This window comes from Tenrec ecaudatus, chromosome 6 (genome assembly GCF_050624435.1).
Source record: "Tenrec ecaudatus isolate mTenEca1 chromosome 6, mTenEca1.hap1, whole genome shotgun sequence".
Lineage (NCBI taxonomy): Eukaryota > Metazoa > Chordata > Mammalia > Afrosoricida > Tenrecidae > Tenrec > Tenrec ecaudatus.
Window position 1 is genome coordinate 162,876,192 of NC_134535.1, and position 15,556 is coordinate 162,891,747.

The 15,556-nt window shown below is 45.6% G+C and overlaps 1 protein-coding gene across 2 annotated transcripts in view; it reads right to left on the reverse strand.

Annotated features, from left to right (window-relative positions):
* The window catches only part of RSU1 (Ras suppressor protein 1), a 257,042-nt gene that overhangs the window by 212,223 nt on the left and 29,263 nt on the right, over nt 1-15,556 (reverse strand). Inside the window, exon 3 of one of the 2 annotated variants that reach the window (XM_075552446.1) lies at nt 12,833-12,883. The exons of the other annotated variant lie outside the window; for it this stretch is intronic. Coding sequence (XP_075408561.1) covers nt 12,833-12,883 — 51 coding nt within the window. The remainder of the gene's footprint in view (nt 1-12,832; nt 12,884-15,556) is intronic. 2 annotated transcript variants of the gene reach the window in all.

Consider the following 15,556-nt stretch of genomic DNA (forward strand, 5'->3'; position numbering starts at 1 on the left):
AGCTCCACTCCTCCCTATGTGAGGCTGCCACGAGTCAGAATCAACAGCAGGGCAGTGTGTTTGGTGACTGGGTTTGAACGTAGAAAATCCTGTGGCAAGGTCTGCCCTGTCACACGAGTCAAAACCAACTCAAGGGTACCACACCACAACACCACACAAATTATGATGTGAAGCAGAGCGATCCCGGCTCAAGTGAAAACATAGCCCTTTAAATCCTTAGCCACAGTCGCTGGAAAACATTAGTCTATTCACACCACAGAGCTGATGTCTAGACTAATTATATAGATGCCAATTCTTTCTGCAAATTAGGAATCATCGTCTTGAATGCCATTTTAATGATTATGTGGATAGAAGAATCTCCTCAGCCTCGCATACAAATAATTACACTCATCAGACTTTTTATAGGCAAAAAAAAAGGTCATTTGTACTTCTAATGATTAATTACCTTTGTTTTCTGGCCAAAACACACAAGGTGGATAATGAAGTAATTATAGCTTACCATAAGAATTTGAAGTTCAAAAGTAAACTAATGATAACAAGCTTTACAGATTTTATGGGATTTCCCCCAAAGCAGCCATTAAAACAGTGAATTACAGTAGTGAGCGGTTATTTAAAAAACATAAAGTTTATGAAACCGTGACGCCAATTCCCATCTAAAAGGAGCTACATGTTCCTTGAGGTAAAAATAAACCAGCGGAATATCTAGACAAGTCACAGCAGCGTCCCCAGACGTTCTTAGCTTTACAAATGACGGTATAAATGCAACTTGCAGTTACTCAACAAGTATTTGCCGAGCACCCCCACTCAGAAATATATACTTAGGTCTCCTATTAGGAGTCTCTTTAGGATTCTGCAAGGGAAGTCTTGGTTATTTCAAGAAGAAATCAACCAATATCCCTGGCTTAATTCACTGCAAAAGAAAAAGAAACTCCTTCCGCTCCAAGGAGAATAATCAATTATCCCAAAATTAAAGGGGGAAAGAAGGTGGCAAACAAGGAGTTCAGCAGATTGTATCATGCCAAAATTACAAAAAGACGCCCCAAGGAATCCTGGTGCACAGTGTTAAAGAACGTACTTTAGAGAGGTCAGCGGTTTGACACTACCAGCTACTGAGAGCACTGTGGCCGTCTGCTTCCGTAAACCTTAAAGCCCTCAAAACCATCTGGGGCAGGTCGACTGTGTTCCCCAGGCCTGCTGTCAAGCCAGTGTGAGTTCTAATCCACTGGAGCGTGGGGGCTTTTTCTGCGGCATTCTGAAGTAAGTGTGCTAGCCAAAGGAATCTCCTGAGAAGCTCGCAGCAGGGATTTCTTCCCCTGTGGGGCTGCAGAAATTAGGTAATGTCTGAATCTTGGATGAGTTTCCGGAGAAAGCCCAGGAATCACCCCAGCAATCATTGGGGGTGCTTACAAACCCTCGATTCTTCCAGGGCACTCGTTCTAAATTACACGCCAGCCCTGATGGGCTGCACTGCGAGCAAAGCCATACATCACCAAATGGCTTTAATTTGGGAGCCCGATCAAAGAAGAGGCACTGAGAGGAGAGGAAACGGCATTCGATGGCCTGGGGGAGAAGTGACATCCGGGAAGGGCAAGGAAAGGACGGAGTCTCTTCCAGCAAGACGGCCTAAGAAGTTCCACACCACCACGCCAGAGAGAAGCAAGAAAGAAAAGAATTCAAAGAAGGAAGGTAACATAGTCAGTAAGGAAAGCGGAGCACCTGCCATTCCTGGGGCGTAGGCGCCCGCACAGACCTAATTACAGTAGATCCAGGTGATCCGCAATTACTTCCTTCCAAACCAAGCTCACAACCATCGAGTCAATGCCAACTGGCAGCTAGGCCATGAACCTGTAAGAGGGAGACGATCAGCAAATGAATTTCTCAGAGACAGGAGCACACCAGGCACGCACTGTCCATAGTTTCCAACTTCTTTACTGTTAAGAATCACCTCCGCGAGGGGCCGCACTGGGCTGCCTGGGCACGTGGCATGATGCTGGCGAACCAGGGGCATCCGGTAGGAGGAATGAAAGACACCCAGCGCCCGGAAAATCCCAAGAAGCTTTCATGATCCTCCTGAACTACTGAACGCAGAGTCCTTCTAAACACAGGAAGACGTCTTGCTGGTCTATTGGAGTAAGCATCCACCAAGGGCTATAAAAATACTTTGCCCGCGAACTCCTCGATTCCCTTTCCCGGGCTGTGGAGGTAGCACACGCGCTCCTCTGTAAAGGCAGCGTGGGAATGACCCGTGCAGACTACAAGCTCAGAAGCCATCCAGAAAGCTCCACTGCCGGGGACGCTGAACCAACCATGCTTGTTTCTTGAACAACGACACTTCTTGACCGCTTGAAGTCTATTTCTTCTACCGAACACAGAGCTCGGGTGGTCAGGTATCCTTAGGGGGATTTCAACCCCCGGTGGCCCCATGTGAAAGAGCAAAACGGCCCCCTAGGGTTTGTAGTTCCACGTTCAGGCTGTGAACTTGACGAGAGTAGGATGGCCAGGCTTTTCTTCTGCAGAGCGGGTGGGCAGGTTTGACTCTCCTAACTGTTCAGCTGGCAGCAGTGCTTAACTTCAGCCGTCGTGTCACCGTGGTGCCTTGGGCAAAGACTCGGGGATTCCATAAATGAAGATCTTTTTTCTTCCCTTCCTTTTACAGGTAGTAAAGACCCAGAGCACTGGTTCGGGAAGGCCAGAAGTCATGGAGACAACGGAGCCCTTACCTCACCCTTCGGTTTGGAGACTTTTGGAGACATTGGCGCCACAGGGCCGGCCTTTCAGATAGGAGAACAGCATCCAATCAGAACGTGCATGCACCTAGGAGTGGGAGGGGGAGACGAAAGCAACAGGGAAGCGCCAGAAAGGAAAAAGAGAGGGGTGTTCCGATGGAAACAGCGGAAAATTAGGTAGAAGAAGAGTTTGTTCCCTGGTGACATTTATGAGCATTTGTAAATAGCTATCCAGAATGAGCTTCGTGCTGCAAGCAAAAGCATTCTTTTGTAGTTTTACACAAATGTCCAGAAACATCTTCGTTAAGAAATGGCATCAGCTGCCAGGGGCTTACGTGGAGAGCAGGAGAGCAAATGTTTTGGGAAGGATGAGGGTAACGAATGTACAAATGTGATTTATACAATTGATGTATGTATGGATTGTGATAAGAGTTGTATGAGCCCTCAATAAAATGCTTTTTTTTAAAGAAACGGCATCAGCATATCCATATTGTAGATACACCCTCTCTCGGCTTTCTAATTCTGAGGCACAAGGGCCCCTAGTGAATTAATGGGCATGCACAACAGGACAGGAACCCTGTTGAAATTATAATTAGTAGGTATGTTTTTCTAGGGAATCATTGCGACAGTTTTCATCCTAGTCTTTAAGAAGCCTCTGACCTTCAGGAGAGTCAAGAGCAACTGCTCTAAAAGACTGCACATCCCCTTCCCATAGCATGGCACCCCAGGGAGGAAGCGCTCCCACTGGTCTCAAGCGCGTGCACACACACATACACACACACTCACTCACTCCCTACAAATTATCTCAGGGAGATACTCAACAGAGAATAGAAATAAAATATGGCCACTAGGTCCATTTTGTTTGAGAGGAGTTACAGTAAAAATAGTCAAAGAAGCCCTCTTATAGACCCGGTCCCCAAAGGTACCAATTCTGATTTGGAAGGTGGCAGTGTCACCTGGCCCCAAGTCCACCTCCATTCTGAAAGTCTCCAATTGAAGCTGTTTCACGTTTAAAATGTGGAAGAAGGAATATGCTGCTCTTTAGTGAACAGCCTCTTAGTCCTGGGCAGGCAAGCTTCTCAAGGAAGTGTATGTTGGTTGGGGGAGGCAACAAAGGGGTAAGAGGGCTCCCTGCTATTCGCTGAGGATGTGATACTACCTAGAGCAAGACTCTCCAAATGCACGGACTGACTGGAGCTCTTTAACCTTTCCTTGTGATGATCTCACTTGCTTACTTAACAAGGCTCCAAATAACAACAAGTTCCCAAGTGCAGACAATTTTTCATGGTAACCTAACTTCAGGGACCATTAGAGGGATATTGTCTAATTAATAGCTGTCAGGCTCAAAAATACAAAGTATAATTTTTTTTTTCAAATTCAATCTTTCAAAAGATGGCTCGGTAACAAACTGATAAATGTGCACTAATTAAAAAAATAAGCTATTGATCAAAGCTTCTGTGTTATAAATACATTTATCCTCCGTTAAAATGCAAACAGCACGTTGTTTTGATATTGTCAGAAGATAAATTCATGACACGGGAACAATTTATTTTGCATATTTTCCTTCGTGGTTTAATTTCATACAAACTGTGTGCAATAACTTTTTTTCATAAGGCGTGATAAATAACCCATGCAAGAGGAGATGACTAGACACTTAGGAACAACAAGGTCATGGAGGAATGGTGAAGGTCATTGAAATGAGGTGAGACACTTAATTTTTCTCATCCGTCTCAGCAACCCATCCTGTCTCTAGAAAAGGGCTTCAATTTCTTCAACTTTTAAAAAACTGCTTTTAAAAAATAAACCTGCTTAATTTCCTTCATATAAATGCCGCCTGCATATTTTGGGAATACAACATTTTCATGAGACACACACCATTTCATTCACTTATTGTTACTTACGGTCAATCTCCTAACCAGGTATAGATACATCTGCCTGAAAGGTTGAAAGAATGCTAGAATGTTACTTAGAACACTCTCTTTGAGGAAGAATTTCTTGAAGTTTCCTTCACTGAGGAAAATATGCAAGTACTTTTTTTGTTCACCGTTGTTCCCAATTCACAAGTAAGCCATCCTAATATGAAAGACTTGCTCTGCCATGGAGGTCAAAGCTGCTCCTCCTGGGGGTTTCTGACACTGTAGTTGTTCACCGGAGTAGAAAGACCAGTCTCTCCTACAGAGCTGAGGGTGGTTTTGAACTGTCAACCATGTGGATTGCAGCCCAACTCGTAACCACTACACCACCAAGACTCCAATAAGAAATGGGCTGTAAAACATGAACCCAAGTGTTGCCATGAAGCTTAGGTCTACTACCAGCCAAGCTTCTTCCGATACATTAAATGGTGGGATTTGGTCACAGTTAAATTAAGATCCGAAACTGCAGGCACAAACTGCCAATATCTCTGAAGAAGGGTTTACATGACAGTTGGAAGTTCAAAGTACAACACTGTACAATCGTATTCTGAGACCCAAATTTATGAAAGGTTTACATAGCAGGCTGGCTTCGCAGTATGTTTGCACCAAACAAAACGCGATACACACACACACACACACAATATATTTAAGGCACTAGCATTACTTTCATGTGGGCCTTGCTACTGAATAAAATGATTTTTTAATTAAGAAAAACATCCCATTAAAAATGAATGCTCAAAAAAACTTTTTTTAAAAAAATGAATGCTCAAAGATTGCTTATTCAGGAGTTCAAACAGTACAAGAATCGGTGTACAGCACACACACACATATACAAAGTACATTTTTTCAGGGTTTTCATGGTTAATTTTGAATTAAAATCTGGGTAAACTTTCTATGTGGGGGCGTTACACATGGGTGGGGATCCAATATCAAATTCTATATTAGGCAATATAATCCTTATAACTTAAAGATATCAGAAGGGAAATTTTCAACTTGAGAGAGTAGTCATAATAAGCAAGAAGAAATAATACATGAATCTGTGTAATTTAATTTGGGGAGCAAAAGAGGAAAATTAACAACATACCTCCTTACTGAGTGAACTATCTTAATTGCAGTAAAACAGCACTATTCAAATTGCATCTGAAATGTGCCTCGTGGTACAGAGCAGAATATTCTGCGAAATATTTTGTCGGACAACAAAGTTGGTTTTTGAGTCTTTGGGAAACCTGGAGACAAATAAGTGCCTCAACAGTGACCTCTAGTGGACAAATCTTAGAATGGCTGTATTTTTTTTTTAAGTCCTCTGCATGAAAGCAGGTAGAAAAAAACCATTTACAAGACTAACACTAGAAAGCATAAACCAAGTGATCCGTTTAAGGAACAGATTGGAAAAGGCTCAGTCAACATCGATCTGAAAAGGAAGTTGGTAGTCACATGGGCAGATGGCAGGGGGTAGTAGAGAAAAGAGAATTTGGAAGACAACCTTTGGAATCATGTCTACACACACTTACCAGTAGGGAGAGGGCTACCAAAGTGTGTGGACACATAATATTACCTTCTAGCTCCATTTTCTACAAACTTTTTTTGCAGCCCCCTCATAATGGGGAGGGCAAGTCCTTGCAGAAATCGCCTCAGGCGGCTTGGAATTAGCACGACTCTTTATCTCATCCCAGTTGTCTGTCAGTGTGTCATACTCTGGTGGGCTGTGTGTTGCTGTGATGTTGGAATCTATGTCACCGGTATTTCAAATGCCAGCAGGGACAACCAAAGTGAACGGGTTTCAGCAGAGCTTCCAGACTAAGAACAGACAACGAAGAAGGGATCGGCTGGCCACTCCGGAGGAAGCAGGCACTGAAAACTTCTGCGTAGCCTAGGAACACTGTCCAGTACTGCAGAGCTCGCAAATGGACACGGAGCATTATCGGAGATGGTGCCTCTTCTGCATGTGAAAATTGAACACTGAGTAAGGAAGAGTGAAGAAGAATTGGTGCGTTTTCCTTGTGTTGCCGGAGAAGATCTTTGAGATTACCATGGACTGCCAAGAGAACAAATAGATCTGTCTTGGAAGAACCACGGCCAGAGTGCTCCTGAGAAGCAAAGATGGCAAGACTTCCATCTCATGGACTTGGGACATGTTGTCAGGAGAGACCAGTCCATAGAGAAGGACATCATGCTGGTAAAGCAGAGGAACAGTAAGAAAGAGGAAGGCCCTTAACGAGATGGATTGACAGTGGCTGCAAAGATGTGTTCAAACCTAAGAACAATGGTGAGGATGGCACAGGACTGGGCAGTGTTTTGTTCTGTTGTGCTGTTTGTGTTTTGTCTGTGTTTTGGTCGCTGTGGGTTGGCACCGCCTCAATGCGCCTAGCAACACCAACAATGTCATCTAATCAGTGGATATTAACGGCGCCCCTATTTCATGTGCCACATGCTTCCGGCACGTTCCTGGGAGGTGGGATGCGTAGTAGGAGCTCTGAGGGTGCTGTGGGCAAGGGGAGTACTCTGTTCATGGAAAGGGTGATGGCTCGGCCTCACCAGTTTCCCCAAGGGAGGAAAGCCCTGGCCAACAGCTCCCATTGAGATCACAGCCCAGGACAGCTTGGGGGTGGTTCTAGTATGTCTAATGGGGTCATCGTGAATCAGAATCGACTTGAACGCTGGAGGCTTGGGTTGTGAATGATTTGGGGACTTTGATACATAAAACTAATTTTAAGTGACCAGTCAGATCTACAGTAGTGAAAGGTTTTCTGGGGGAAGGGGCATGTAGGGCACACTGAGAGGGCTTGGCGGAGCCCAGGGAGATGGCGGAAGGGGAATAAACACCCACTGCTGGGCTGTGAAACCAGTTTCCTTCTGCGCAGATTCCCTGGCGTACCTGAGGAACAGCTGTCTCAGCACATCATCCCTGAACCATAAAGGGAACCATCGATGGCAAACTGATCCTCTCCGTAACCCCTCGCCCAAGTCGCAATGAAACTCAGAAAGTTAAAAGCATCAACAAACCACTCTTAACATCCAGTTCACATGGTAAATCTCCAGGGACCTGTGGTAATGTGGGAACCCTGGAAGCAGAATGAGTGTCCCACAGGATCACAGTGAGTCAGAATCAACTTGAGGGCAGGGAGTTAGGTTTTTGGCTGTTTGGTTGGTTGGTTGGTTGGTTGGTTGGTTGGTTGGTTGGTTGGTTGGTTGGTTGGTTGGTTGGTTGGTTGGTTGGATGGCTGGTTGGCTGGTTGGTTGGTTGGTTGGTTGGTTGGCTCGTTGTTTGTTTGTTTGGTTGGTTGGTTGGTTGGTTGGTTGGTTGGTTGGTTGGTTGGTTGGTTGGTTGGTTGGCTCGTTGTTCGGTTGTTTGGTTGTTTGGTTGTTTGGTTGGTTGGTTGGTTGGTTGGTTGGTTGGTTGGTTGATTGTTTGTTTGTTTGTTTGGTTGGTTGGTTGGTTGATGTGCGGTAACGTTGCATCAGAAAGCTCATCTGACATGAGCACATGATGAGGAAGAAACACACATTCACTATGCCTCCAGACACTGAAGTTGCTATGCCCTTTACCCCAGAAGAAATCAGCCTGTCCCTACCTGTCCCAGCTATTTCTTCTCTGGACCACCTGCTCCTATGTCTGCCTCTCTCCACGGACACTGTGGATTCCCTAGATGATCACTAGGAAGCCACTGTGGGGAGAGGAATGGGCATGAAGGAAGAATCGGCGGTGGCTGCTGCGTTGGAGGAAGTGGAAAGTCTCTTTGGGAAGCACACATTTCAACAGGCCACGGCAGTCAGTAGGAGACACTGAGAGGGCTGGGTGGCGCTGTTGAAGGAGGCTGGGGAAGGAGGGGCTGACACAGGAATAGAGCCCCCTTCCATCCACCTTTTCCCAGCAGGCTGGGTGTGGGCAGCCAGCGGAGGCCAGGTTATGAAGCTCAGAAGGAAAAAGAGTCAGTAGCCAGGTCTGCATGTAGCCGGTGCTCAGAGTCAGTGTGGTTTGAGGAGGGATAGCCCAGCAGGAGACCCTCCCCTCTTAGAAACGCTTCCCACTGGGCCACAGAGAAGCTTGGTGGGCTTCCTGGAGCAGCACTTAACCAACCAGAGCAAAAAGGCAGAAGAAAAAGGTTCACTGGCTGCTCTGGGCATGGATCGAGGAAAGCAGTCCCATGTGGATGAAGCAACTCCCCGCTGACTCTAAGAGCCCAGCTTGTGGGCCCTGTGGGCATATAACACGCATATAACCCCATGGGCATATAAGGCAATGTATGTGATATGTCATGAGAGATTAAGACCATGGTAATGCCATGAATTCGGATTAGGAGTCTTTCTGAAGCCAGTGGCTATGAGAGGATTAGCATCTCTTCAAACCCCTGAAGGCCCGAATAGCAGTCAGGCAGGGTACACAAAGGCAAAAACCCTATCCCATTTCACAAACTGTAATGGACAAGTCTCCTCTTGCATCCTGGTTTTCCACTCAGATGAGCTTAGCATATGACAGAAGCTAAAAGAAGCATTCGTCTACAATACCATGCTGAAACAGGGTGGGAGTACAGAGCTATCGCAAGGCCACAAGGGTAGGCTGGAAAATTACCAGGGCAGGTTGGCGTAGGAAGCTGCCAACAGGGTAGGGGGCTCTAGAGGACCTGGCCTTACAGCAAGATGGCATTACCCACACTTCCCCGGGGTGGGGGTGGGGCGGGCTGTACATCAGAATATTGGGAGCAGGCTGGAACACATCTCAGAGGTTTTGCCGTGAGGGTGACGAGGGTCCACCAGAAATGAGCCTCCACGCGCTGAACGTTTTCATGAGCTAGAACTCGGAAGGTTTCGAGAACCCCTGCTCCAAAATCTCACTGACTAAGGATCCTAGAGTCCAGCCGTCTGCTTCCTGGTGGCTTCACTCTGACTGCCCTGAGTTGACCTGTTGTGGGTCAGAGCCCTGAGCAGGGGCAGGTCATCTTAGCACCACAGGCTTCTGACATCCCCCCGCAATGCCCCTCCCCCTGCAGATAATTCATTAAATTCAGGGGCCAAGGGTAGACCCCAAACCCAAGTCCCAGTGTGAGGAAAGCCAGCCATTCATTGCACAAGCACACAAGAGAAAATGTCAAAGGGCAGTTAATTGGCAGCAGAAAAGGAAAACACAGATAGGGTTTGCAAGATCAAAGCAGGGCCCAGCGCTTGATGTCTTTCGAGGCCCAGTGGTTTCCATGTAGCACTGTCAGCGGGTCCCTATTAAAAGCAACGGGAAGTGAAAGGCACTGATTACAAGAAGAAATAAACGGCAGAGGGTGTGCTATGCCACTTGCGTCCGATGCATATTTATATGCCCATCAGATGGACATATTTACTATAAACACTTGAAAGTCCATAGCGGAGTCACTCGTTTAAATGGCAGAACAATAGTAAGAGATGCTAATTTGACCTTCGTGGACCAGATCGCGTGTCACTGACACTGGACCCACGGTGGCCTGAGACAGAAGTTACCAAGACGGGTAATTAGAGTTTACTGGATTAGGTCAAGAATGTCTTAAATGGGAGGGAGAGGAAAATAAAAAAAATAAGGAAGGAAGAAATAGGAAATTTGGACTCTTCAGAGCTGAATATTTTAAGAGCAGACACAATGTACCAACCAGACTCTGCACTCATCCCTCTTTCAATTAATTTCCTATTATTGCTCCTCAGGGAAAGACAGGTTTGAGGCCCAAGATGTCTATCTTTGTAAACAAGTAAAATCAAGAGTCTACAACTATTAGAAAAATGTGGGGGTTTTTCTCATTTATTTGTAATTAGAAACAAATATTTCACAATATATAATTACATATTGTTTTTGTGATTAATCACTATGTTTTAATTATGTTCAATTCGTAACAATGAGAATACATCCTGCATATCAGATATTTACATTATGATTCATAACACTGGCAAAACTATAGTTATGAAGTAGCAATGAAAATCATTTTTTCCCATTTTTTAGAAATCTATTTTTTCTTTTTAAAAATCATTTTATTGGGGACTTATATAGCTCTTATCACAATCCACACATACATCAATTGTGTAAAGCACATTTGTACATTCATCGCCCTCATCATTCTCAAAACATTTGCTCTCCATGTAAGCCCCTGGCATCAGTTCCTCATTTTCCCCCCTTCCTCCCGCTCTCCCTTCCGTCATGAAACCTTGATAATTTATAAATTATTATTATTTTGTCTCACTTCACCCACTTTTCTGCTGTCCATCCCACAGGGAGGAGGTTATATGTAGATCCTTGTCATCGGTTCCCCCTTTCCACCCCACCCTCTCTCTTCCCTCCAAGTATCGCCACACTCACCACTGGTCCTAAGGGGTTCATCTGTCCTGGATTCCCTGTGTTTCCAGTTCCTATCTTTACCAGTGTACATGTGGGGTTGTTTTTTTTTTAATCTAGATGAATTGGTACTAGAAATAAAGCTGCTTTCACTATCGTGTTGATATGCAAATGCTTTCCCTTTAGCAATGTTGCAGACGGAAGAGAAAATTTAGCAATGAAGAAGGATGTTCATGAACTAGGGAGAAGAATGGGACATTCTATTCCTGTAAAGACTTACAGTCTCAGAGACACACAGCAGGCAGTTCTACCCTGTCCTACAGGGTCGCTGTGAATGGGCATCATCTCAATGGCAGAATTATTGTTTTTGATTTGGGGTTGTTTGGGAGTGTTTTGGGTTTGTTTGTGGGGTTTTTTTGGGGTTTTTTTTGTTGTTGTTGCAAACTATGTGTAGGAAACTGCAAGAATGTGTACTCACTAAAGCTTGGGGTATTTAGGGGTCATGACATCCAACATCAAACCAGGCTGCAAATCCCCCTGAGCCAAGATCAGGGTTTTTGGGGACCACACAACCACTTGCTACCAACACAATGACACTCACAGCCTCTGACCCGCAAGACAGAAATCATCGCGGTGCCTAGTAGCCCTCACTTCAGCTTCTGTAGTCACTGCAGCTCAAACAGGACCAGGGCACCCCTCTGCCTTTGCGTGACAAATGTGCGTGTCTGCCACAGAGCTGGCAGATCCACCTGGCCCGGACACGAGAAGGGCACTGGCCGGCACTCCTCAACCTCCATCATCAACAGCTCTGTGGCACCGCTGCACGCTGCACATTGTGCACATGCACGCACATTCACCGCACAGATCCCCCCACCTAGCATTCTGCGCAAGGTCCCAGGACTCCCTCACACATGCTTGCCACGTGATTAGAAGATCGGTCAAGTCTGTGGGAAATGTGGCAACAGCGAGGACGCAATGGTCCATTAGGGGTGAGTAAGGGCACCTCCACCCCCTCACCACCCCCTCCCCTCACCCCTCCCACCACCAGCCCGTTCCCATCAAAGCCACAGAGCGAAGATTAAAATGGTCCCTTCTCACTTGGCAGGAGAGGTTCTTAGAACAAACAGCTAACGTCCCACCATGATAATAGGTCTAAAAATTACTGATGCCTCAAAGCACTTCTTGCATTCTTGGAAACCAGACTCCAAAACTTCACAACCACAGGGGCGAACGTGTACAAGTTGGTAGCTATTTTTCTTTGCTCTGCTTTTTCTTTTAAACGCTACCAAGCAGGAAAGGGGAGCAAGCCCGATAGTGAAATGTTCCCCTTCTGAGAACAAACTATAAATGAAACCACCAGCCAACACCAAGCCCATTACCAGTCAGCTGATTCGGGCTCAGAGACCCTGGAGGGCGGAGCAGGCGTGTCCCTGAGGGTTTCTCTGGCGGCAGTCTTTATGACAGCAGGGTGGCACCCCGGCCTCTCTCAGAGGGCTGCAGCCCTCAAGCCCCTGACCAGTGGAGGGTGCTAAGCACTGCACCAGTCGGGCTCTCCATACAGATTAAAAAGACACAGCAAAGAAATCGGATCCTATGTTTTGCTAAGTCTTTCACAGATTGCTACTCATCAAGGGCACTGCCATTTCAGTCACCAGTAGGTGCCAAACCTGACCCGAGCGAGTTCCGGAGAAACCGTGCCCTTTTCTCTCTCCGGATGACGAACTATTGAGCCAAGTGCGGGCAAGGGCGATGCTGGAACGCAGCACGTTCAGGCCACTAAAATCAGTTTTACGTTCCCGACAGCTACCACTTGGCAATGGCTTCTTTAAAGAAAGCATTAAAGTCAGCAGGATCCTAAAAGCACTATAAAGTCAAAAGCCGGGTAAGCAATCAGAGAGTGGACTTACTTGTTAGCTTGTTGTGACTGAGCACCAGTTGGGTGAGATGGGCTAAGGAGACTATAAAAGAAGAAAACAAAGAGAGGTCACAGTCAATGAGGGACCCAGATCTTTCCACCCCTCCCCCCAATACCCGCCCACTCAACTGCTGAATCCCTGTCATGGGCCGGCATGTCCCTGCTCACAAAATAAGAGGGGGAAGGAGTCCTATACCACTACCTGCTAGACGTTCAAAGGAACTAAGGTCATGGGCTTAACAGTGCAATCCGCACAGCAAGTTAGAACTCAGGAGATTAACGTCAGGAGATCAACCATCACAAAGTCAGGTAGCTTCACGGGGCTCCTTTATCCTCACTTTAGTTACCCGACTCGAGAGTCCGTGAGAAAAACGGGCCATGAATGGGGGGAGCGTGCTGCCTTCCCCGTGCCTTAAAAACGCGACAAAACAAAAGGCAGCAATATCATCTAACAGGAGGGGGCAAGCACGCTGCTATATCTGTCCACTGTCAGCCCAGGAATTTCCCACACATTATCAGCGGATCAAAGGTACACCTCTCCCCAATCTCCCTTCAGCATATTTTGGTTGACTTTGAAAAACACATGCAGATTCCGTGCCAGTTTCCAATACGACTGCAGAGATGTTAGTCTGCTGAACAGGATCATGTTGCTCACATAACAGTTCGGCCAATGATCAGGAGAGGAAATGTACACACGTCAAAAAACATAATAAAGTGATCTTCCTTCCACTTTGGGCTCAAATACTCCTGTGGTTGGCGTGATAGACTTATATTAAATAATTAATAGATGTGCAGAATCTGCACATAAGAACATCCTCTTTTTTATGCTGCATGAGATCACTGTTATAAAAAGTCAAGGAAAAGTTGGCACAGAGAAAGAAATATCCTTTAATGGTTACGAGGGTTTTTTTTTGGGGGGGGGCGTAGGGAGGAGAGGGAAAAATCACTCACTAGATATAATAGAAGTGAATCATATTGCAGGAAAGGAGAGGCAATATGCAAGGGGGCATCAAAATTCCGGGGGGAAATGGAATGAAAAGATAATGGAATCTTTCCATGAAACATTTTGAAATCTCCCCGTTTAGTAAGGATGTGATCAGCACAGTATCCTTAAGGCAGAGGTGGGCCCCGAGAGGTAGACAGGAGTTACCGCAGAGGGAAATAGCCTTACACAGACAATCTTGCAATGTCAGTAATAACACATAGTAGTCTACAAGTAGATCTACAGGCAGATTTGGCAGACTTTTTTATGCATATGTATTTATATATGTCATCAAAGTATCCATGTATATAACACAGCAAATGGGACAACGTTATGAAACTTCTTGGTCATAAGCAAACACCTAGTGGGAAATGAGGGTCTGGTCTAGAGGGCTCAGGACCACAATCTCAGGGGAGGGCTAGCTCCACTGATATACTTTAGTTGACAAAGATTATGCCCCCGCCCCCCTGCTGTGGTAGTTAGAGACTAGAGTCTTACAATCTAGCAAGTGCCCATCAAAGAGGCAACTTATACATAGAACAGAAATTCAAAGACTCAAAGACACAATTGGTCCAAAGGACCAATGAATGGGAGATGCCAACTATAGCCAGCCCCCACGAGCCTGGGACCAGAGGAACGAGACAGTGCCTGGCTACCACGGACTGTGGCTACCAAGGGTCCCGGACAGAATGGAGGGCAAAATTCAAGATCATAAAAAGTCCAGACTGTGTGCTCTGGCAGAGACTGTGGAGCTTCACGATGGATCCGCAGACACCCTTCAAACGCAGAACTGAACCCACCCTCAGGGAGCACCTTGTAGCAAACACCTAACAGGCCTGTGAAAACGAACAGGGGTGAGCCTCCTGAGAAAGGTACAGTGATACAAGCCAGGAGTGAAATGGGAACAGTGTTCTGACACGGAGGGAATGGCAATAAGTGTTACAAAACAAAATGTGTACAAACTGTTGAATGGAAAACGCACCTGCTCTGTAAACTCTCGCCCAAATCACAAGTTTTAAAAATCCTGTTCATTCGGGAGGATCTTTTATTGGGTGTACGCTTTCTGCTACTGTTATTTTCCAAAAAGGAATCATAAAAGGAGCGTGCTACTCAAGACGGGTCGGGATCTTGGACCCAGCAGGCCTAGAAAATAATGAGTATTTTCCATTCCTTGAGCACACTTGTTTGTTTCAAAATCAGGACAAAATTAGAGAAGAGTTTGAAATATGGTACAGACAGAATTTTTTTTTCTCCCCTTGAGCCATTTCAGATTAAACCGATGCTCTGATGGCCCAGAAAGTTTAAAGTATACGAGGGGGCTTCACAAAGTCCAGGGACTAACCCTATTACCTTTTAATTCTACTTTTCCACATCGTTTTGAAGTCCCCTCATATTTCCTATCAATGTTCTCCCATATAACTACAAGAAACATCAAAAAAATTGAGCAGGACACATTGTTACTATCTTAGCATAAAGTTTTGCCATCTATCTCAGTAATTTATTTCATTAAAAAAGGACCCAGCTCAGAAACGCCTTTAATTTGAAACTGTTTTTGATGATTTTTATGGCATCAAAAATGTTTAAGATTGCGGGCCAAATGATGTTGTATTCTCTCCCAAGCAGTAAATGTTTCTTTTGTTTATTTCCTGTGACAGTCAGGTTTCCTGTCTTGGGCAGAAACGACACAGACATGCAGTTCTTTTTACTGTGTCCCCTCGGGTAGCACTGCTGATG